This window comes from Apteryx mantelli, chromosome 6 (assembly GCF_036417845.1).
Source record: "Apteryx mantelli isolate bAptMan1 chromosome 6, bAptMan1.hap1, whole genome shotgun sequence".
NCBI classification, from domain to species: domain Eukaryota; kingdom Metazoa; phylum Chordata; class Aves; order Apterygiformes; family Apterygidae; genus Apteryx; species Apteryx mantelli.
The window spans coordinates 40,003,975-40,027,374 of NC_089983.1; the positions used below are offsets into that span (position 1 = coordinate 40,003,975).

General features: G+C 45.4%; 2 protein-coding genes across 4 annotated transcripts in view; one reads left to right on the forward strand and one right to left on the reverse strand.

Moving 5' to 3' along the window:
* The window catches only part of LOC106498480 (TGF-beta receptor type-2-like), a 33,064-nt gene extending 17,968 nt beyond the window's left edge, over positions 1 to 15,096 (forward strand). Inside the window, exons 3-7 of one of the 2 annotated variants that reach the window (XM_013959729.2) lie at positions 2,197 to 2,399; positions 5,710 to 6,524; positions 7,255 to 7,396; positions 10,397 to 10,524; positions 14,575 to 15,096. In XM_013959729.2, coding sequence (XP_013815183.2) covers positions 2,197 to 2,399; positions 5,710 to 6,524; positions 7,255 to 7,396; positions 10,397 to 10,524; positions 14,575 to 14,787 — 1,501 coding nt within the window. In that variant the 3' untranslated portion in view covers positions 14,788 to 15,096. The remainder of the gene's footprint in view (positions 1 to 2,196; positions 2,400 to 5,709; positions 6,525 to 7,254; positions 7,397 to 10,396; positions 10,525 to 14,574) is intronic. The other variant, XM_013959728.2, reaches the window with a different exon arrangement.
* A 3,477-nt stretch (positions 15,097 to 18,573) lies between these two features.
* The window catches only part of OSBPL11 (oxysterol binding protein like 11), a 40,614-nt gene continuing 35,787 nt past the window's right edge, over positions 18,574 to 23,400 (reverse strand). For both annotated transcript variants that reach the window (XM_067299330.1, XM_067299331.1), the window contains exons 11-13: positions 22,505 to 22,687; positions 21,679 to 21,832; positions 18,574 to 20,238 (exon numbers count right to left, since the gene is read on the reverse strand). In XM_067299330.1, coding sequence (XP_067155431.1) covers positions 20,161 to 20,238; positions 21,679 to 21,832; positions 22,505 to 22,687 — 415 coding nt within the window. In that variant the 3' untranslated portion in view covers positions 18,574 to 20,160. The remainder of the gene's footprint in view (positions 20,239 to 21,678; positions 21,833 to 22,504; positions 22,688 to 23,400) is intronic.

Here is a 23,400-nt window from a genome sequence, read left to right on the forward strand (position 1 = left end):
AAATCTGAATTTTTCCAGATTCGTGGTGGGGTAAAAGGGAAAAAAAAACTCTCAGCAGCCTGATTCTAATTTGGACTTATCTCGTTACAAACAAAAGCCGAGACCGAATGCTGCCGGCCCTATACCACACGACTGAAGATAACCTATGCTCTGCACCTCGCCTCGGTTTAGCCTTCAGCCCCACGTGCCCCCTCTGCCCGCTCGATATCAGCAGAGGAGTCAAACCACAAACCAAAGGCCAAACCCTTCCTTTTGCTGTGTGCACCACAGTTTTCCATGGTTTTCATGGGCGCCCTACCTATTTGCTGCAGAGTAAAATTTGTGGTGTGTGAAAAGGACCTCACTCGAACGCTGGCGGTTAAAAAACCTTGCAGGACATTGGCATTATGGGTTGAGACCCAGTGCTCCGAGGCTTGCTTTTGTGAGTAACTGGAGTGTCGTGGACATGACTTTTCAGGATTAGGCCTTGGAATATTTTTTTCACTCTCATTGTGCTACCCGAACAGTTGTGAGCAGTTAAATGCAACACATGGTTTTGAACATTTTGCATCTTAACTCCAGCAAGGGAAAAATCTCTTGCAAAATCGTTACCCCCCCCCGCAGTTCCCATCTTTCAGCCTTTGGGAGAGATGTCTAGGTCTCCATGGGCTGGTGTTGTGACCAGTCTTGAAGGTGAGGGACATTGCACAGAGCTAAAGAAATACAAAGTGACCAAAAAAAAGGCCAGATTTTGCTTTTCTTTTTGAAAATTCCCTAGAAACTTGAGGCAATTAAGCTTTTACTTTCCTCTTAATTGTCTAGATGGAAATAAGGAGAAACGAGGGCTTGTTGCCTTTGCATCCTGGCTCTCGGGCAATCCCCCAGTGTGGGGAGATCCTCTGCCCCATGCCCAGAGGCTGCGGGCGCTGCTTGGTGCTTGGCCTCCACCCTGGCCCTAGGGTGGACCCACCAGGCGTGCACCACGCAAGCTCCTGCACGGTTCATCACTGGAGAGTCGCTGGAGGACACAGCTCCTGCGGCTTTCTCCTCCGGCAAAACACAGCAGCATGTCATGGCCGCGGCTGTCCCCTCCCCATGTCCTCACTCCGCCATTCAGCTCCTGTCCCAGGCCACCAGGAGGTTTCTGGTTCGTCCACCTTGGTATCTACCTTTAGCTCCAGCAAGACCTCATCAGGTAAAACAAGGCAGGTTTCACGCAGTAGCTGCTCAGTAACTGAAGCCGTTGTATAAACACGAACACAGCCTGTGGTTCCTACGCCTTCAGAAGTCATATAAACTTCATGGCACAATTTTGCAACTCTAAAGGTCACGACATTTCTAGAAATAGTCCCGACTAGCTACACAAGCACTCTGCTCCTTCAGGTTACAGAGGCAGGCGCAAGTGGTCATCCAAGGACAGCACGCGAAACCTAGCAATTAAGCCGGGAACTCGGCCACCGGGCTGCGAGAGCCCAGAAAACCACAGCACGCTCATCAGCTCCATCTCAGCAACGCCGGCCCGGAGGAGCAGAACGACAGCACATGGCCAAGCCATCTTCTGCAAGCAAGATTTCTATCAACACATCCACCGGCTCTCTCGCGAACTGATGATGGGTTTTGGGCAGCAGAGATCTCAGCAGCTGCTGAGGCAGAGGTGCTACTGCTGAAGACTTGCGTCACAGTGGAGAGATTGCACTAGGAAGAAAGAGGCAATCCTTGCTTTGGAGGCTTCACTAAGGACCGCAGGTGGATGACGGCACATTGGGAACAGCAACAATACTACGGGAGTAATTTCATGTACATCTGACCTGGCCTAATGGCTGGTGTTGAGGAAAGAGTGATTTTGCTCCAAATCCCATGCAGGGCACGCAGCCTTAGCATTGGCGTTATGTGATCCAATGGGCAGTTATTAACCTGTGAAATATCTCCTGGAAACACTCGGATTCTCTGGCTCAGATCCTACTATTGATGTGTGCTAAAAATTTAACTGTTTGGAAGCGATAAACGGATTTAACAAAGTCTCTTCTAAGCACGTATAATTAGAATTATACCAGAGCCACTGCAAACAAGTCATTCACTACGCGGCTTAAAAACTAACGATTGGCGCAGGTTTAAGATGACATCCAGGTGACATTGGGATGACAGGCCCAGGGCTGCCGGCTTTCTGCATGCTGAGGCTCTAGTCTAAAGCTGTCTTGATTCTTTTGGCACTTACAGGAGACAAGACAACGAGAGCATCAGGATCAGCACGCTCTGCCACAACCCCCACCACCCGATAGAAAACCTCATGGTCCCAAACTACAACACCTCACGCTGCATCATGACCCATCAGCCCAGCGAGGATGGGATCATCTACATCTGTGGCTGCGTGGATGAGCAGGAATGCAATGACAAACTTATCTTCGAAAACCACACCAACGGTGAGTATTCTTATTAACATCACTTAAAGCGGGGAGAAGCGCCTGGTGCTAATGACAAATCACTCTCGTATTGGGAGCTGCAGGACTTGCACTTCCAAGAAACGGAGTAGCAGATGCCACGCCAGAACTGTTTCAACATCTTCTTTGACCTCCTGTAAAAACACTAGCTAAAATTTTTACCCGGTTACCACTGCACTGAGCCCAGTATTGTCTGTGGCTAAACCACCCCTGCCAGAAATGCCTTCAGTCTTGGGCTGTAAACATCAGGAAATGGAAAATCCACCATATCTTTCAGTTGGCCGTGCCCTTCGGCACGAGGCGAATCGAAACCCAAAAGCTGAGGTAACCCCAGAGTGAGTCACTGCTCTGAAAGCTTTAAATAAACCATGCTGGGGCAAACCTGCACCCCCACAGGGACCGCCGGTGTCCGGGCATGACGGCAGGGTGCAGAGGTGGTGGTCCCAGGGGTGTCGGGCACTGCGGCGGCCTGCCTCCACCGGCACTTCTCAGTGCATTTCTGCAGTGATGTTCTTCTTTGGTGGGGGAAGACCAAAGCCCCACTGGCGCTGTAGACCTAAGTAAACGTGAGCAGAGCTTGGCACGCGTGTAGACACTTCTGCAGATGGCCAGGGATCCAGCAAGAGCTGTAAATCCGCGTTAGGGAAAACTAAGAGGCAGCTGATTTCTGCACCTCAGGAGGGTCGTATGCTTTGGAAAAGCTTCTAGTTCGAGCCTGAACCTTTGGGGTCTTGTTTAAACCTCCGTAACTCAGAGGGGACCAGGCTTATCTGAGCGCCAGTCAAGCGGGCCTTGCAGAATCTGACCCATAAGAAAAGCAAAACAAAATCCCTCTGATTTTCCATAATTACAGAGCAACAAAATGCTGAAAACGAGGCTAAGTATAACCTGCAAGTTGGCAGCATAACGTCTCCCACCACATGGGGGGAGGAGGGGGGAAAGGCATAAAATGCAAATTCGCAGAACAAACAAGCCGCTTTTAATAAAGGCAAACGATGCTAAGTTTGGTGGCTCTGTGCTGCTTCCAGAGCCAAACATAACAGGTACACGCACTTCTAGGGAGAGATAGTCAAATCCCAAAGCCGATCCTGGGATATGTAATTTCACACAAAAATGACAACTGGCTCATTGGCGATGCCGCCCCCACCACATACTTTCGCAAACAGGCTCCTATTGCCAACCAGCACGCGAAATGCCGCGAATCAGACCGAGGGTATTGCAGGCCTTAAGCTACATCGCTGCTGCTTTGACTTGCTGGCTAAACCAGTGCTGCGCTGCACGAACCAAGCCGAAAACTTTGCAAGATCCACACTTGCCTCTCCAAACAAACTGTTTATATCCTTTTCTACTGCTTTAAGGGATCTTTTGCGTTTTACTTGAAACGTTAACTTATGGTAACCTTCGATGTTATAGACCAACTCCGAGCAAAGAAATAACTAATACGGATAAGCTCTGATGGATGAGGCAGGCAGAATTTTTCCATTAATTTAGGCGCCCTAAGGCCTGTTTTTAAATTGCGGTTGCTCTGAAGGAGCTACACAAATGCACCAAGGCACTGTCTTCAGAGCTCACAAGTGATGCTACTAAATGCGCAGAAGCATCCCTTGCTCCATGACACAACCTGGAAGCGGAGCGGACGTGCAGAAGGTGCACGGATGCATCCAGAAGATGCTGGTTACTGTGAATGACGCAGAGTCTTCTCCAGGCCAACCCAGCTTGGCATCGGAGGTCTACCTGACCGCTGGCCAGGAAGGACCCATGCAGCAGCGCTTGACGCTATTTGGGGTTAGAGGTCTGCAGTTATTTTCAGAGAAAACAGCAACCCAATTCATTTTCCATGGGAGAGATCTAAGCCCTTCCACAACCCCACCGTATCAAAGGTTTTGCATCGGGAAGGGGCATCCTCACCAAGGAATTTGCTGAACTTGTGTTAACTTACTGTTTGCAGAACTCATGCACATAACTCCCTTAAAAAAAAAAAGTCTCTTTCTCTCTTTCTTTAGAGTTTCAGAGATGTGATCCTAAGCATCGGGTAAATCCATTAAAGCAGTAGGTGATATCCAGGCCTAAAGCTTTCCAAAATAAACATATTCCTGAGTTAGTTATTGATTTATATCAGTTTAGGTTGATCTTGTGGTTTGAACTTGATGCCTATTTTAGAAACGCTTTCACAGCCTTGCAGAAATTAGCTGCAGCAGATTTTTTGAAATTTGCCAAGTAAAATAGCTAAATGCTCTGTTTTTCCAGAACCTGAATTATGATCTGCACACACTGAGGTCAAGCAGCAAGAGTTTTGCTTATGGAATGATTCTTATCCCTCTTCCCCTGGGTTATTATACTTGGCAGAAAAACCTCTGAGTAAGATTTTACTTGAATATCTCTACTGAAGTCAGCATGTTTATTCCAGGAATTGCAAACATCAAAGGATCAGACAATTATATGTTGTGTGAGGGTTGTTGGGTTTTTTTTCCCCCTCCGATGATCTGAAGGCTGATAGGGGCTTAAAAGAAACAAAATAAAAGCAACCATTCCTGGGCAAGAGACGGGTGCCAGCGTTGTAGCACAATGCAAAACTAAATATAAATACTGGCAAATGAGTGAAGCTGTACTCCTTCGCACTAGTTACTGTGCAAGGCATCCCGCTTTCTCTGGCGTTTGCATTCAGACACCGCCGTGCTCAGTAGCTCTTCGGATGGGCCCTTGGAAGAGATGCGCACAAGAGAAGGTGCTAGTTGCCGGCCGCGCGCATGAGACCTCCCTAGTCCTCCATGCTGCCATGACCCACCATCTCTTCTAGCCCTTCAGCTGTCCCTTCTCACTCTCCGTGTTTAGGAGAGCGACAAAGCCCCAGCCCCAAGCAATCTCAGATTGTTGATATATTCAAAATGGATTTTCTAGCTTTGCTTTACCTTCATCGCCATTATTTCCACTCCAGCTTACCCCACACGAGTACAAACAGCGCTTGCTGGCGGTATAGAGCCTTCGAACGGCAGCTGAGCAGCTTTGGCTGCAACCAGCAGGGTCTCACGCACCGTCCAGCCCAATTAATACGGGACAACGTCTTGAATCCTCACTTGATAAATGGACCTAAAATGAACAGCCCTCTAAATAATTGCATACATCTGAGTTCTTACCCTTTGCTCAGATGGGATTTGTGTGCAGTGTGCATTACGTCCCTGCAAATGGCTGTACTTTATTAACTGCTTCACATATTTTCCTCCTACGCGTGATCAAAACAAGATGTTGCAGATCCTTTGCAGCAGCACATTCATATTTGCTTCCCTTCCTGCAGGATACTCCATGCTGCAGAGCAAAGAGGTCATCCCGGTGGCTGCCATCAGCCTCCTGCCTCCGCTGCTCGTGGCCGTGATGATCACGGTGATATTTTACCTCTGCCGCACGCAGAAGCAGAGGAAGAGAGCCAAGGCGTGGAGCCAGAAGCACGCACAGCACCCGACTTTGCCAGACCGAGGGAAGGCCGCCGAGCGCGATGAGAAGTTGTCGGTGATGACGGACGACAATCAGGCCACCATAAGCTCTACCTGCGCCAACAGCATCAACCACAACACCGAGCTGCTCCCCATCGAACTGGACGAAATGGTGGGGAAAGGCCAGTTTGCCGAGGTCTGGAGGGCCAAGTTAAACCACACCAGCTCAGGGCAATACGAGACGGTGGCTGTGAAGATCTTCCCCTGCGAGGAATATTCCTCCTGGAAAAATGAGAGCCAGATCTTCACAGACGCCAGCCTCAAGCACGACGGCGTCCTGCAGTTCCTCACAGCCGAGGACAGGGGATCGGGGCCCCGGAAGGAGTACTGGCTCATCACTGCCTACCACAGCCGGGGCAACCTCAAGGACTACCTGTCCAGGCACGTCCTGAGCTGGATGGACTTACAAAAAATGGCAGGGTCCCTTGTCAACGGGGTGGCTCACCTCCACAGCGACTACACCGCCTGCGGCAGGCCAAAAATCCCCATCGCCCACCGGGATATCAAGAGTACCAACATCCTGGTTAAGAACGAGCAGGAGTGCGTGCTCTGCGACTTCGGCATTGCGATACGCCTCGACCCTTCCCTGACGGTTGATGACTTTGCAAATAGCGGGCAGGCAAGTATGACCCAATCCGCACCCCTTCGTCACAGGCTACAAGTCCATCGTACACCGTAGGCGGCACTTCACTAACGACACGCGCACCCTTGCGCTGTCAAACGCAGGGCGTCAGGTGGAAGCCGCATCCCTTCGGAGCTGGGGGGTCACTCTGTGAAGCGGGGGGTTCGCTGCATGACTCTACCGATGTGCTAAGCCAGCTTGCAAAGCTGAAACCTCACAAATGAGACTGGCCCGTTTGATAAATGCTAACTGTTGAAGGGCAGTTAAGTAGCAACAGCAAGCATGATATTTCCTTCAAAGTGACACACGGATGCCTTGTGCAGTCCTTGAGCAGCATCCTGCTGCAGGAGCCTTCCAGCCCGTGGTGTGTTTGAGGTGACAAAAAAGACACAGATTTGCTTGGCTTAACTCTCTAAAAGAGATGGGATAGGAGCAGCACATGGCTTACAGAGCCATGGCCCACATACAGGGGCAGTAGGCAGTGCTGCTGGGAACTGCTCAGGACAAGAGAGTCAAGCAGTTGGTGAAGACCATGTGAGATCTCACCTTTAGAGCCCAACAGGGAGCATTCATCTAATCCCAGGCGACAGTCCCACAGCCAGAACACACTGATGCAGATAGAGCAGTGTTTTTCACATCTGATCACCTGCAGCAACTTGCAAAAGTTCTTGCCCATGTGGTCCCATGTCCTGGCGTTTCTTCTAATGTCTCTCCTCTTTGCGGGCAGGTGGGCACCGCCAGGTACATGGCTCCGGAAGTTCTAGAGTCCAGAGTGAATCTGGAAGATCTGGAGTCTTTCAAGCAAATGGACGTCTACTCCATGGCCCTGGTTTTATGGGAAATGGCCTCCAGATGTGAAGTGGTAGGAGGTAGGAACATTGCACCGTATTTTGTGCATTTCTGCTCCCTTCCTTTGTGTACAGGGAACCAACTTTGTGATCCTCCGTGGTTCACGCTCTCTTCCCCTGAAGCAGCAATGACTCTGCTCTGCCTCGCTGCTGGGATGCTGGGGCTCAGCTTGCACAGCACTTGATTTTGGATGATTTGCCTCTAGAGGGCTGCTAAGGGTGAGTGGCAGATTCCCCCGAAGGCCACTGCACACCCAGCTACTGGCCTCATGTGTCACAGCACGAGGGGGAACTGGCACCCTGGTTGAGGAGCAGGGAAGGGGACCGCACTGCTTTTGGCTGCAGCTGGAGAAGTGCCATTGAAGGAGGCCTCATGATCCAGGAAGCCCCACTGAAAGGCATCAGCTCTGTCTGCACCCTGTAGAAAGGCCTCTCTCCTGTCACAAGAGCAGGTGGTCCCCCACATTTCCCACCACAATGACAAGACCCAGAGGAACCTCACATTCTGGGACTGCAGAAATCGGAGAGGCCCTCCAGGCCTGGGTCTTCTGCAGACCTGTGAGACAGCCTGGTGGGGACAGTTCAGAGAGGTCTCTTTGGCTCTCCGTTGTAGGACGAGGGGGGGTTGTTGTCCCAGGGTTCAGTATTTCCTGGTAACAAAACATTACAAAGCAGAGTATGGGAACAAGAGGGAAAAACATGCAACTGAAAACAGCTCACAGGCAAAATCACAACTTTTCTGAAGCCTGCAGGGATTTTCCCCGTTGAGCTCTGCGAAGCCAGGATTTTATCCCATATTTCCAGGCAAATCTACATCCAATTCAGCAAATGCAGATCCAGAACTCTGTTCCAAAAGTGACATGATTTAGACCAGAAAGTCCACTGGGAGGCCCAGGACCCTAGTCCTCAGCAGTGAGGATAGCCAGGGAAGTTCCCCACTCTTCAAAATTTCAGACATAGGGTCTCTCCAAGGGGGACACACATACTAATACCTGACACACAGACTCACCCAAGGTGAGTAAGGGCTTTGTTCGTTTGTTTTAACTAACGAAACATAGAAAGGCACCAGTCACTTGGCCTTGCACGCGCAATTGCAATCTGGCACCCGCAGCACTAAAACGATCCAAATTCTAACACTGGTTGTAGAGTAATTGAGGTTGGAAGGGACCTCAGGGGGGTCATCTGGTCCAGCCCCCGCTCAAAGTGGGGCCAGCCTTGAAGTTAAATCCAAGTAACTGCTGATGATGCAAACAAAAGCAAACAGGAAGAGCCAAAGTTGGCTCCTTCCTTCCTACCTCCCCCCCTTCTTCAGCCACAAAGACTTTTTTAAGGCAGTGCCAGAGCATTTACGTTGCAACAGGGACACGCAAACTCCAGCCTCCAGCAATGCCACATTCCCTGTCACTTCCTGTAGTCACATCCTGGCCTCAGAATTCTTGTGTAACAAAACCTTTAATTAACCATCTTGGTGTTATCCCCTGCCTGTCATTCTGCCCGCTCCTCTCTTCTCTTTTTAGCTCTCTGGTTGTTTTTTGCTTTTTTTTTTTCCTTTTTTCTTTCCCCCATCTACTTCCTATGCCCATGGAGTTGCAAGAAACTCTGATCCTTGGCAAGAAAGCTGCCCCAAATCTTCCCGCTGCCCAAGAGCCTTGCCTAGCTCAGACGATCCCACATACCCTTTGTAATGGCTCCAGACCCCTCATGTCCCGGTGCTGACCCTCCCCTGGTGTGTTTATGGTGTTTCACCTGCCCATAGCCTTTCCAGACAGATGTCACAGGACTTAGGTTGCAGCCCAAGCTCAGGTACCAGGAAACAATCTGGTTGCGATAGCACAGGCCTCCACGTGGGCTATCAGTTCTTCCTTCCAGCAGGATAAAAGCTCCCCCAGGTCCCCAGGCAGCTCAGCAGTGACAAGAGGGAGCCATTTCTGCAGTTCTGGAGACTCCATTATAGACATGCTCTGCCTCTCACAGCTTCACATGCGGAAATACACACAAGCTCGCGGGCCTGGAGATCACACTCTCAATGCATTTACCAAAGTTGCTGCTGTGAGTGGGCAGAGAGACTGGGAGCCAGAAGCAAAAATCCCTCCCTGTGGAAAGGTCCTGACATGTTTAAATGGCTTTGGAAAATGCTGTTCACTGTCCTGTCCCTTCTTTTCCTTGACTATTCCACCACCAGGGATCTTCACGCACAAATTCAGCTGCCTGAGTTGTAAAGGCCACTGCTGTGCTTCAAGGAGTTGTGGTTCAGCACATATGAGGGGGCCTGACTCCAAATGCTACCAGTACTTGGAGCTCTGCAGTAAGACACCACCAGTGGCATCATTCAGGGCCTCAGTATTTTACTTGGGGCATCAGGAACACCCCTGATGCAGACTTCGACTGCTATCCTCCTTGAAGTCCAAAATACAGCCCCTTCTGCACACAAACCCTCAAATCAAGCCAGTGACCTGCTAGCAACTGAGCGTCTGAGCCCGGCCCACAATATACCACCTCCAACTATGACCAGAATTATATTTATCATGGTACTTGGGGTGGGGAACAATGCAGCTGGCAGAAATCACAGTGGCTTCTCACTTCTGCAACATGAAATTTCTTGCTGGCGTCCCACAACCTGGGGTTGCTCTACTCTAAGGGTCATTTCTCATCTAAACCAACTCCTGCCCATACCAGGAATCTGGATGTTGGTACCATAATTGCCTCTCCCACCTCTCACCTGCATACCACGTTTTACCTGCTAGAAATATGTTTCTTCTAAAGACTGAGTCCAAGTAGTGCCTTTTGAGTACAGGGAAGTGGTGAGATGGTCCATTGGTCCCATCTCTCAAAACAACTTTTTCATGAAAATCCACTATCACCCAGCACTGTATTTCTATGCTCAAATTCTAAAAGGTTTCCAAATAAGTTTATTTTTGTAGACTGATTAATACAAATTTATTCTCATCCAATGGACCATACCAAACCAGAGCAGTAAATGCATGAAAACCATCCTGTAATGCTCCTGTTGCTTCCTTGCAGAAGTAAAGAATTATGAACTACCTTTTGGGTCAAAAGTCCAGGAGCAGCCCTGCGTGGATACCATGAGAGACATCGTGCTGCATGGCAGAGGGCGCCCCGAGATCCCTAGCAATTGGCTGGTACATCAGGTAAGCTAGGAATAAGTAGCTAGCTAAGAAAAGCGCAACCCACATTGTCCAGCTTCACTGACCCAACTTGGAAATTGCATTTTCAATACAAACGCAGTTCAAAACATCTGAGTCACAAAAATTTATGAAAGCTCTAATCAACACAAAAGCAGGCAGAACTCCTGGGTCCTACTTCCAGTTCATCTTGGCTGGCTGAGCTCAGATAAGCCCCACTAGACCTACTTCCCCAGTCTATAAAAGCCGGGGTACAGCAAAATTTATTAATAAATAAAGTACCACGAACAGAAAGCGTTATGAGTAGCAAGTGATGGTATTCATTTATTTTGTGGATGCTTTAACACAGCCATTTGGAGCACTTCAGCATAGGCTATTCTTGTCAAATAGCAAGTCACTAGAGTCTAATTCTACTTCTGCCATAACCGTTCTATCCAGAAACCACTGGGCTCAGGAAATACGCGGTCCCTGCAGGACTTTGCACATCGCCTGCAGCCACTTCCCACACAGCCACTCACAAACCAGACAGTGGGGAGGGAGGTGCATTCAGTCTTCGGTGCACTTGGTTGGGGAGGTTTCAAGGTTAGAGGTAAGCTTTAATCTGTGAGGATATGGATCTGGCACGTGGGAGGAAGGACCTCCATGTCTGCAAGGAAAGGCAAGAAGGGAAGCATCTCCCTCAAGTAAGACAACTGGGAAATGTGTGTGATGCAGAGAGTAGGGAAATTGCAATGCTCAAGTCTTTCAGAAAAGTCTTTTACCATCCTTCAGCTCAGAGGGCCTGAAAGCACAACGTTTCAGCACAGAAAGTATAACCCATCACTCTAGAACAGAGATACTTCAGTAACAATGAAATATACTTTGTTAAAACCATCCACAAATGCAGCCAGTCCAACCAGTTCCAGAAGCGTTTCTCACGAGTGGCTACTCCCTGCACCTGACATAGTCGTCTCTTCCCCCAGCTCCAGTACTTTCTTCCATGCATTGAGCACACAAGGAGTAACACACACAATGTGTGATTTTTCAAAACCTTGCCCGACTTTGGCATTTCTTAAATTCCATGTGTCTCATAGAAAACACCATCCATTCAGCAGCAGTTCAGATCATCTGAAAAACAACCTAAAACATTGGGTCTGCTGGGTCACAGAGCCTTACAGGGTTTATTGCTCGGTCATTGCAGATCATTTTGCAGTACCTGCTCATAAAAAACCCTGCTATTACTTCCACTCTGAGAGGATGTCATTTATAGCCAGAGTTTAAGAGCAAGCACATAACTTCACGATCTCAGAAGGCCATACGTTCCCTACAACATCTCCTCCCAAAACCATGTTTGTCCAAAGACTCATGGTACTTGAGCGACTGAGGCTGCAAACAGCATCAAATGAATCTCCAGTTTCTCCTAGACCATCAGTGAGTTTATCAGTCAGTGAGTTCGTTTCTGAAATTCACCCAGACTTTTTCCTTTATGGGGGTGAAGTAAAACACTGGAACTTAAATCGGAGCTGCTACATTTTTGCAGCCTTTGAGTATTCATCTCAGACATTCACCTCCCAGGTTCACTGATAAACTTTGAAACCACAGGAAAAGTATACAGAAGCTAGGGTTGTCAAAAATCACACTCCGATAGAGCCTAAGTATAACTGCACTGGTGGTTACTGTACTGAAAAAGGGCTGCCTGCAATTACCGCTGAGAAATAATGTTGCTGTAGTTGGGTTGGTCTAACATGTAAACAAAGCAAGGTTTATAAGGTAGTAACTTTTATTAGACCACCTAATATTCGCTGGGGAAGAGAAACAGAAAAGCCATCTTGTGTTCCTGAAAGCTTTCCTTTGGCTAATATTAGCTGATCTAATAAACATCTCCTTACAAGCCTGGCTTTACATTATTTTCCTGGCATTTTATGAGTCTCCCTAGCACGCAGCATAGGGCAGCACCATCTGCTGGAAAGTAACAGAAATCCACCTCTTTGAGCCACACACTGCCTCTGGTTTCAACCGCTTCCTTTGGGAGAAAACGTTGGGCGACACCAAGAAAGGGAGACAAATTGTTCATCTGAATGAGGAGCACCCATAGATATTCCCACCGACAGAAGTAAGTTTGACGCAGAGCTCAAAATGCTGCTTCCATGTTCCAGCCATGGGGTTCCCTCTCGTCAAACGAGGACCTCAACTCTTGGCAAAGGCTTAAGATTTTCCAAAGGCATCTAAGACCATGGGTTCACATGCATTCATTTCCCCGAGGAAGCCGACTCAAGCAGGGCCCTTTCCCAGCGTGCTGCCCATCAGCAGTCCCAGGCAACTGCTTGCAAGGCTGCACAGCTGAAGTTTATCCTGAAAGTCTCCCAGATAAACTTAAAAATATGCTAAACCCCTGTTTCTTCCTTACTTCTCCATCATTAAAAGGAAAAAAGCATGGTTATTTAGGCCAGGTAAATCCCCTGATCTGGTTCACAAAGCAGCTGAACAGACTGTTGTACTGGCACAAGCGAAGGGCTGGTACAGGATGGGAAAGAGCAGTGGGAGCTTCAGTCAACACTGCTGGCAAAAAATATACCCGTAAAACCATGGCCAGACACAGCGCCCAGCTCCCTTTGGAAATCTGGGATACCAAGTGTAAAACCCAAACAAAGTCCATTTTGTGAGTGTAAGAAAATAAGATGCTCCAGTGGCACTGTTCAAAAGAGCATCATATTTATTTACAAGGCAAACTGTAAATAAATGTCATGATTTCAGGGCAAAATAAGCACAGAAAATCTAATGATTGCACAACATGACAGTGCAATGGTCCATTTGAGAAAAGGCTTATTTTAAAAGCTTCAGCTAAGCTAGCTCATTTTTACACGTTAATTATCCTCAAATCCTTTCAGCTAGGCTAATAAATGAATGACGTAAGGAGCACTGCAATGTACCATCTGTCAGTTTTACCGCACAATCCTGTTCTCTCTAATCTGTGGCCATTATGGCAGATTTACTATAACAAACCTGAGTGCAGAAAAGGGAGTTCTGAGAAAGGTGCAAAAGGACAGAGACACCAATGGTACATCTCCATAGGACTTGCATTTTTCTTTTGTACTGGTACCTGCAAGGTTTTGGGGCTCTCTTACTCGCAAATTAAGAAAATACACAAAACCACTGAAAAACACAAAGCTTTATTTAAAATAATGATCTGCCCAGTGTGCTGTGACCTTTTTTGACAATGATGTAAAAGAAAATAGCAGATGATAGGAATTACAGTCAAAGAAAGGTTCAGCGTCTTCTTGTGCTATCTGGGTTACTAGCTTAAAAGGGGGGGAAAAATACCAGCTGAATACTGTCATTTTATTTCTAAGCCTAAAATATTGGGACCCTTTTCAGAGCACTACACAACTGAAAACAAATTTGTTGCTGGGAATTGCAGCCATCGCAATTGAGAGGAATTTGATGTGTTTTGAAGCACACTGAAAAGTACCTAATCTCACAGGAGGGCAGACACCATTTTGTGGTGAGGAAACTGTTCCACTGCGCACCACAATGAATTCTTGGCATTGCTCATCCTTTCAGAGAGCTGCTCAAACAACAAGTCATATTTAATAAGCTTAATTTTGATAAACTTGCCCTTCAGCCTGCCCGCCCATCCTGGTGTAGCAGCCCAGGCACAGGCTGGACACCAAGAGACCAAGGCACCTGCCTCTCCCTCCCGATTTTAGGATGCTCGATCTGAACAGAGGCGGCTGTGAATAGGAGACAGAAGGGCCAAATTCCCTCAGGCTCCTTTACAGTCCCACAGTGATCGCAAACTGCCTTTCAGGGAAGGTTTCCTGGTGGGAAATGCTTGGGAGCAGATCCCACGTCAGCCGAGGCCGCTGCCGTAACGGGAGCGGTGGTAGTAACGGTGCAAACTCTGCCGTTTGCCACAACTCACCGATGCAGCTTCCTCCTGGGCTTAGCTTGGCCAAAAACTGCTTCTGCAGGAAACTGCCAGAAGCCCAGCAAAACGCTGCGCTTGCTTTGGACCAGCTTCCGTCCAGCTCCCCTTCCTCCTGCTTTTGGGTCTAATTCCAGCCCTTCTGATTTCAGGGAATGCGTTTTCTGTGCGACACCATCACGGAGTGCTGGGACCACGACCCCGAGGCTCGCCTCACAGCCCACTGCGTGGCCGAGCGCTTCAACCTGATGGCGCAGATGGACTGCGATGACATCCTCAACAACAACACGGACAACGACGCCGGCAAGACCGCCTGTCCCGGCGGGGAGCGCCCGGGCAGCGACGGGAGCAGAAACGGGCAGTGACGCGGCAGGCAAAAAGCCTCCTCGGAAGAAATGAGGGGATAAGCGACAAGTGTTTAGCTCGTGGTAAAAAAGCCCTCGCTCCATTTTTCAAAGCAGAACTAAGATCTGACACACAACTTATTTATAAGACCTGTTTCATCCCACAGATACAGTGCAGAGAACTGTGGAATCAATACTTTGGCTAAAGCGCAATGTTTTATATGAACTGATTTTGTACTTACTTTAAATGTATAATGATGCAAAGCATTCCTTTTATTATTTTTTAAAATAATAATGTTTAATCTTTTATTAATAAGCACCTGAATTCTATGTCTATCTTTTGAATTCTTTCAATGTTGTCATCACAAATTTCTCCCCTAACTGCTTATTCTGCAGGGGTCAAGACACTTTGTTTTTCTTTTTTAATAGCCTGCACTAAAAAAAACAAAAAAAAACCCCAAAAAACTGTTGAAGCAGTAGTAGAAATCAGGTAATTACTTGAGATGTTAGACACCATTAGTGGAGCAAACACTGGCTCCCAAGGAAATTATTCACGGATCAGCCAGTCCCCAATACACTGTAAAGAGGTACCTGATAATCCAATCCGTGAAAGCCTGATTTGCTGCACCTCCAACACCCCTTTGTTCAGTGGTGAATTCCTGGGTATACTTGATAGCTCAGGTGAGCCTGTGAAGTTTCGTCAATTAAAAAAAAATAAAAGAGAGTCACCAATACAGGCACTGCTGTTTCACTGTAAAAAGTCTTCACACAGGATATCTAGGCAAGGCTTTCTGCCTGTCACAGTCCAGTTTCCAGCCATCTCTAAACCCCAGATTTGTGCCATAGTAATACTGTCAACACAAAAAATGTTGCCTAATTCTTCTTGCAGCTCTTCCACACTCTTCTGTGTTACTCAACCTGAAGAAACACGATCAGACAGAACTGGGACCTTTACTCCCAGTAACCAGCAGGCCAAGCCAGGCTTCCTTCGTAGTGGAAAGGCAATGAACTGAATGAGAAAGGTAAGTCATACTTCACTCCGAACCATGGCATTGTGTAAATCTTAATCCCTCCGCCCTTGGGAGCGAAAGGTAATAAAAACCTTAGCTGTTACTAAGAAGCCCTGCAAGCCCATACATGACGCTCACCTACACAGAGGTATCCCGTGGGACAGCACTGCAGAGGCATACTCTGTCTGCCAGCCCACAGCCGCATGGATCACCTCTACTACAAGTGAGGGGAAGGGGGAAAGCACAGCACACCAGCCACGAGGTTTCTACAGCCTGGGCTCCCCGGTGTGGAACGGGGAAGCAGATCTGCAGTGTTTTCTGTTTTGCTTGTAAAAACGCACGGCTATGAGAGCACCAGCCCACCCAAAAAGCATTTCTTCTCTCGTTCCTGTTTCCACCTTGTTTAGGTTTTTTCCACTGTTCCTAAATTAAAAGCCCAGAGCAAAATTATTTCTGATTCCTTCCCTGGAGAAGGATGGAAGAGAAAGGAGTTAGGCTGCATGGAGTCTAGATGAAGCTTTAATAAAAAGTTACATCAGCTACCACGTATAAGTCTCCACCCTGTAACTGTGGCCATACCTTTCATCGTCACCAATCCCTTCAGCTAGCTGATATCTTCTGTCATCTTATAATTTTCAAGTTAACTCCCTTCTCTTGAAGTTTCTCCTCTCCAGTTCACCATAAACACCACCCTTTCTGCCCATCTGACTTCAATCTCTCTTCTTTCATATATTAACCATGGCTCTACTGTATGCAATGCCCAAGAATAACAGGCAGCTTTTCTAACATGGAGATGATAAACTATGAGAATACATAGGATTCCCCAAGGCTGTCAAGCTTCTCCTTTCTTTAATATTTGGTGCGAAGTTTCCCCACCAAGTTTTGCAGCAAGTTGTTTGGATTCATCACTGATGAATGTATTTCCAAGTTGAGTGTAAGAGGGCTTAAAGAGGCACTCCGGCCTCTTCTTCCACAAGGTGACCAGAACATAGGAGGAACCAGCACAACCCAACTACAAGTTCGAGCCCGCATCTCCAGTTCTAAAGTTGGACTCCAAGTTCTCCTAGGGAGACAGAGACTTTGGCCTAGGCTTGACAGTTTATACTGTAAACATGCTGAAGAGCTTCTCAATCTATTCCCTTCCCCATGCCTGAAAAATTGAACTCTCCAATTTACATACTGCATTTTTTCCTGTGAAAACCAAGTCAAAAAAAAAAAAAAAATCAAGCTTTTCAGGATTATATGCTTGAATGAATGCATTAACTAAAAGTGACTTGCCAAGCTCTAACATTTTTCCATGAGCAGCAGGATATCCAGCATCTCTGAAGAGAGCCACTTATTTTAAGCTCCAAGATCTGTTTATATCTCAGGAAGCCTAAAACCACTGAGATCATTGAAGTTAAGAGCAAAACTCTTATTGGAGTGCAATCAAGCCAAAAAGAGGGCAACATAAGCCTAAATCCTACAATTTGCCAAGCTCCCTGTTTAACACACTGTGGTTCTGGAACACATCTACGTAGAAAGCAGCACCGAACCCTTCCCTTCACCCCAGAAGGTACGAGATGGAAGCAACAGCAGTTACACAAGAGAATCAAATCTGGTCAGAGTTAAAAATACATTCATTAGCCCATAGGTTACTTGTGATTCTTAGAAGAGTCACATAAATGTCATACAATTAAAGCTGGATATTCAGTGGCAAGAATTCTTTTTTAAGCTATTTTCAGCTATATCTTCTGTTTCCAGAAGTAACTAGAAATTTGCATCAATGTTAAATTCACATCACGAAGCCATTCCAGTTCTTGAGATGATTTGAGCAAAGGAAGATTTTACCCTGTTTCCCCTATCCAGTAGCATCCTCATGTTAAAAGGAACTGCCTCATGTATTTTAAAAGAGTACTTCTTCGGCGTTAGTCTATTTTTGCACAACAAAATTAGTAACAGCTTTCTCAGCATGAAACCACAAGCATGCCAGATGAGGGTGGAAGAGAAGTAACTTGACTAATAACATTATATAAGGAACACAAATGGGTTTATGGTCAACATGGGAGTTTTTCAGTCTGCTTTACAGCCATCACCTTGACAAATCCCCAGATCATAATTTTAAGCAGAGCTCAGTGACTGAGTCATAGATCTATAGTTTAGTAAGCACATGCTTATCAGTGGAGCCTACTTCAGGGAACAAGTTTTGTTTTCTGCTATGATCACTGCAATATTAAAAGCTGGACCTTGCTCCAGAGCCCTAGCTTTTTATTTAAAGAATATCTGCCATGTGACACATAAAACTATGAAATATATACAATATTCAAAGACAGGTTAAAGTATTTCTTTCCTTCTGCTGCTCCCAGTTTGGTACAGGTACTCATGAACCCCTAGACCTAGAAAGCTCACAGCCTGCCACCATGATTCCTATCCCAAATCGTGAATTTGCTAAGGAGCACACCCCACATGTGCTGCACACCCAGAAACAAGGAGGAACTAATCCCACAGTTTTTGCTTTTATTCCTGCTTGAACATGAAAATGCCCAATAGATATCCAAAACTAAGACGACAGGGCAGTTGTACAGAATATCACAAACGAGCCAGCAGGACCTAAAATACATTTCTCTGCAGGGGAATATAGTTACTACTGAAGTGCATAGTACAAAAACACCCTGCCGATGAAGGATCAATGAAAGCCGAGACAGACAGATCTACAGCATAAAAAAAACCAAAAACCAAAAAACACACACCACACCCCCACCCAAAAACTCCTCTTCCTGATCGCCCAGTCTCCAGGAAAGCAAACAGAACAAGTGAATCATTTTGTAGTTTTATTATCCCCACCCCCACTTCTCACAAACGGACTATGACTCGCGTTGAGATCTCAGTGCATTTCACAGCAAAAATGTACAACAGAATCAAAATAGCTGTGCATAAATCCAGCTTTTTTGCACAATTTACAGTTTGTGTTGAAAGTTAACATGGTTATCTCAACCTTCTGATGCTTTCTTATATCTGAATCTCCTCCACAAAAAACATCTTACCAGACCACACAGTTGTGAGTTCTCATGATGATGGATCAGGTGCAGCCATTGCCATGGCTGGAAAGTGGCAGATAATGTTATATACACTGATTGGAAGACTACATCAGAAGAAAAAACAGAGTAAGGCACCACTGTTGGAAAAATTAAGGTAGCTTGTAGTTACAACAATAACGAAAGCCATAAGTACTATTCTTAATTGCCAGCAATTCTTAGACTTCAATAAAATACTTATAAAAAACAAAGGATGTTTGTACCTGAATACAGTTTCCTGATATCTGATTGTGTTTTAAATCAATACCCAGTCTTCAGCATAATCAGCTTTTTTTTTTTTTTTTATGGTAAGATGAAAAACCAAAGCCTACAGTCCATGTATTCACAGGTCACATTTCACTGCTTTGTTCCAAGTAACACCACAGGAGAAAAACCAAAACAATCCAAAGGACAGTTTGTAACACTGATACTTCACCTCTGAGATGTTTAGATGGGCAGAGAAATTTAAATACAAAATTGTACGTTTTCTGTTCAGTTTGAAAGCCTTAGTCCTTGGGAAGGGAAGGTGGAGGAGGAAAAAAAAGGGCCAAACCTCATTACATTATAACATGAGCAAAATCAAAGTCACTCAAAGAGATTTAATAAAATTAGGAGTTGAAAAGTGTTCAAATTACTTTTCCAATTCAAGTCAATTATTTCAAGTATATTAAAACGTTTCAGAGGAAAAATTTCTCCATGGTTACAATTCTAATTGCTTTTATAAATCCATAAAAAAGAAAGGTAGTCTCTACATATATTCCATATCCATATTCCTCCGATGCATGCACGCATTCTCTCTGAAGAAAAAAGCTGTCATGATCCAGCTGTTTCATAACACTGATTTCAGGCACATCTTCCGAACACCCCTCCAGTTTTCGCCAAAAAGGTTAATCACTGGGCATAAAAGCAGCAATTTTTTGTTGCTGTTGTTTACATGGGTACTAAGCAAATTTCAGTTGCCAAACGGAGCTCATCGACGATTCGGAAAAAAGTTCCCATGTCACTCCCAAGGCAAACAGTCCCTCTCTTAGGCAGCTTTTGCAACCAGACCTACTTAGAAGAATGTTACACAATTCAGATAAAATCTCTTGGATCATACAAAAAAAAGTTGGTTGAATGTACCTGGCAAGTTTGTCTCTACATCTTTGTGTTTTTTGTTTTTTGTTTTTTTTAATATAACTTTAAAGTGCCCTAGTATATTTATTTCTTTATGCTCATTTAAACTTCCACAATTACATAAAAAAAGGGGACACTCAGTGTTATTACTGTGTTTTGAGACAGACAGAGAGAGAGAATATCAGAAACAGAAAACTCATCTCAAAGCAGCTTCTCTAGTTATTGTCCATTTGCTGAGTTTGCACGGCAGAGACAGTTTTCCAAAGGGGTTTATGATAAACCCAGCCATCTCCCTGCAATTCAAGTAGAGAAAATACAGTTTATTACAACTATTAACTATAACCTATAGTTTATTATAACTATTGTAAGACGCTACCCTGGGAGTATTCTCTGCTCACAACCTGACAGCTGTGGAAACAAGGAGGACATAGTTTATTCCTTTAATTCCCACCGGTTAAGACACAATGCAGAAATTAGCACTGCCGGCTTCTCAGACTGCTTCAGAACCTGCACAGGTTCTTGCCAAGCCACAGCTCTTGGTGGGAACCGACTGCACTTGTAATTAACCCAGACAGAAAGCCACTTCACTCAACTCCATGAGCCAGATTATTTTAAAAAGCCAAACAAGAAGCCAGCAGAGCAGCAGCTATCAAACTGAGCGTTTATCAGCTCTAATACAGCCCAACTGCTTATCTGGAAATGTAGTAGGTCTGGATTACATTTAAACATTTTCTGAGTAGATCTGTATCTCAAATTTTGCTTTCAGATTAGCGATATAATTTCACCTCATCTAAGTCTAGACATTAACAACACAAGTGTCTAAATCTGAGCCAATAATGCTAACATAGCTTTAGAGAATGACAAAGTTTACTGGAGCTAACCCAGAGTCTTGAGCTAAAACAAACAAAACCCCTCTTTAACCTGTATTTTAAATGCTTGCAAAGATACAGTATGAGGAAGAAGGGGGAGTTTCATTACTGCAGTTTAACAGATAAGGCTTTCAAAGAACAAGGATCTCTATCACTGCAGCATAAATTAGAGTAGGGAGTCCCCCTATCTTGCACAGGGCTCAGTAAGGCTCTCTACACAAGCAGGTTCTCATCTGGATCAGGAGGAAAACCTATTTTATAGCCTGCATCATACCAGCAGCCTCTAGTCTTCCCAAGTAATGTATAGTTTACCTTGTTCAAAGTCTTACCGTATCATTACTACTGTGGTAGAGGTTAAGCCATTGAATGAAAAAGCTTCATTCAAACCATAACGTACAAGAATGCAAAAAGCTCAGAGTTGGGAGGGAACTCATTCCTCCTTGCTAACAGTAACAGTGTTTTGGCTTTCCATGCACACCACAAAAGCACAGTTTAGTACCGCTATTATTTTCTTCTGGTGTTTACTGGCTCAGTCTACTTTGCAGAACACTTGCATGAAAAGCCATTTTCCACACATCACAGACAAACACTTTGAAAAAGAAAACTGAGTCACAAAACAGGGAAACGTTTTGTTGTTGTAGGGGAATTGCAAAACGAGTGTTTGGGAAGTAAAGGGCAAGGTGGCCCCTTTACTCACTTGGGAGTTCTTATGACACCTTCCTGCTATTGATCCCATCAGACCTAAGGCCAAACACTCTATTCTGACAGGACACATACCCGTATTTACACCTACTTTCATTGTAGTTCTGCCTCTGCCTTCATCTCCTCTCTTCCCTATCAGCCGTTAACTACTTGGGAACTTACTTCTTTAAGGAAGTATTTGGTACACCAAGGTGTTTCTGTCTCAGCACGAAGCCTCTCTTCATTCCTCTGTCGTTCTTCAAGGGCTCGCTTGTGCTCTGTCGCCTTATCAATGTCTCCATCCCGCAGAGACTCTGTTACATGTTGCCACAGTCTCCTACAAACCAAATTCATAACTTTAATTTCCAACAGTTTTCTCATCCTGCCAACTTGAACTACAGAGCAGGATCATTGTGTGCGATTCTTTCAAAAGAGTGAAAACAGTAAATCTCTCCATCTCTTAATTCTCCTGTATCTCATGTGACAAAAATCACACAAAAGACAGCTCCTGATGGTGCAACGCAGGTGGAAGGGCTCATGGCTGAGCCTTGCACCTTTGCTAGCAATTAGGAGCAGATTAACATGGTTCTGAGGCTGGGGCTGTGCCAATCTAATGTCCCTTTGTAGACACTTTAAAGTTGCCATGGAAGTGTTATTCAAAAAGCAGTTTTTTGTGAGAATCTCCCTTGTCAGGAGATGCTCAGCTGTGTAGCTGAAGGTTAAGACAAAACAAATAACAAGGCTCTGTTCTAGCAGGAGCTTTACCAACTTGTAAGACAATCCTCTCCACTGACAAAAGACATTGCTGACTAAACGCTTGCCTGCACGTGCTTAACTCTCATCACTATTACGCACTTTAAAAAAAAGAGATGATCATGGCATTTAAGTATTATCCACAAAGGCTAACTGAGTGCATTTGCAAGTTTTTCAAGGTATTCACCAGACTGTGCATAACAAAAATCTGCACACTTTCAGAAACCAGCCAAACAATGGTAAATACATATTTTACCTAGATTCAAATGGTCCTTGTTTCTCAAGGGGCCGTACTCGCTTTCTTGTCACAGACAGTTTTGTCAAGTCCACGTATTTTGTCTCCCCGTTGCTGTAGGCGAATTCCAGCACGCTGTTCCATTCCCCTTGCACTCGGCATACCACTGTGTTTGTCGCGTTCTGCTTTACTTCACCGGTGACTCTAGGAAAATATATTTTTTATTTTTAAAAGGCCATGACTGAAGATACCCTGGGACTACTCACTGCATAGTCATTCAATTGCACTCTGAAAGAGTCTGCAAACTTGCCACACTGTCTTTAAAAATGTTAGTTACTTGAATTGCATTTGCATGGAGCAGCTGAAAGAGGAAAATGACTTTCCCTCATGGCTCTAATTCTCTTCATATTACCCATGAAATTGAGTTTTAAGCTTCAGCTTAAACTTGTTTCAAAATTTCACTTTTAACAGAATTGAAAGAGAAACTAATACAGGACATCAGATGTTACCAGCAGTTGACATCATCTACTTGAAATATTACGTCAGATATGTAGTTCAGATTAAAAAATAAATAAAAGGCAGCTTTTTACCAAGAATATATCTCACTACCTGCTGACACTTGATCTCATAGTCTTTACTGCTGAATGTTCTCCATACGTAAACTCTTTTTACATTTTTATGTTGCTCACCTAAGTATCAGATACACAAGGACAGAATGCAAGGTAGGAAATGCCACTGCGTAAGACAAACCAGGGACCAGGAGAACTGCTTTTCTTTCCTGTCTGCCACAGGAACCTCTGCTGCTCATAAGATATTAAAATGTTCCTCTAAATATGTAACATTTTAAGACCTCAAAATTTTGCACAGACATTTGAATGTCCCCATAACTACACACATACATATTTCTCTGTTCAACA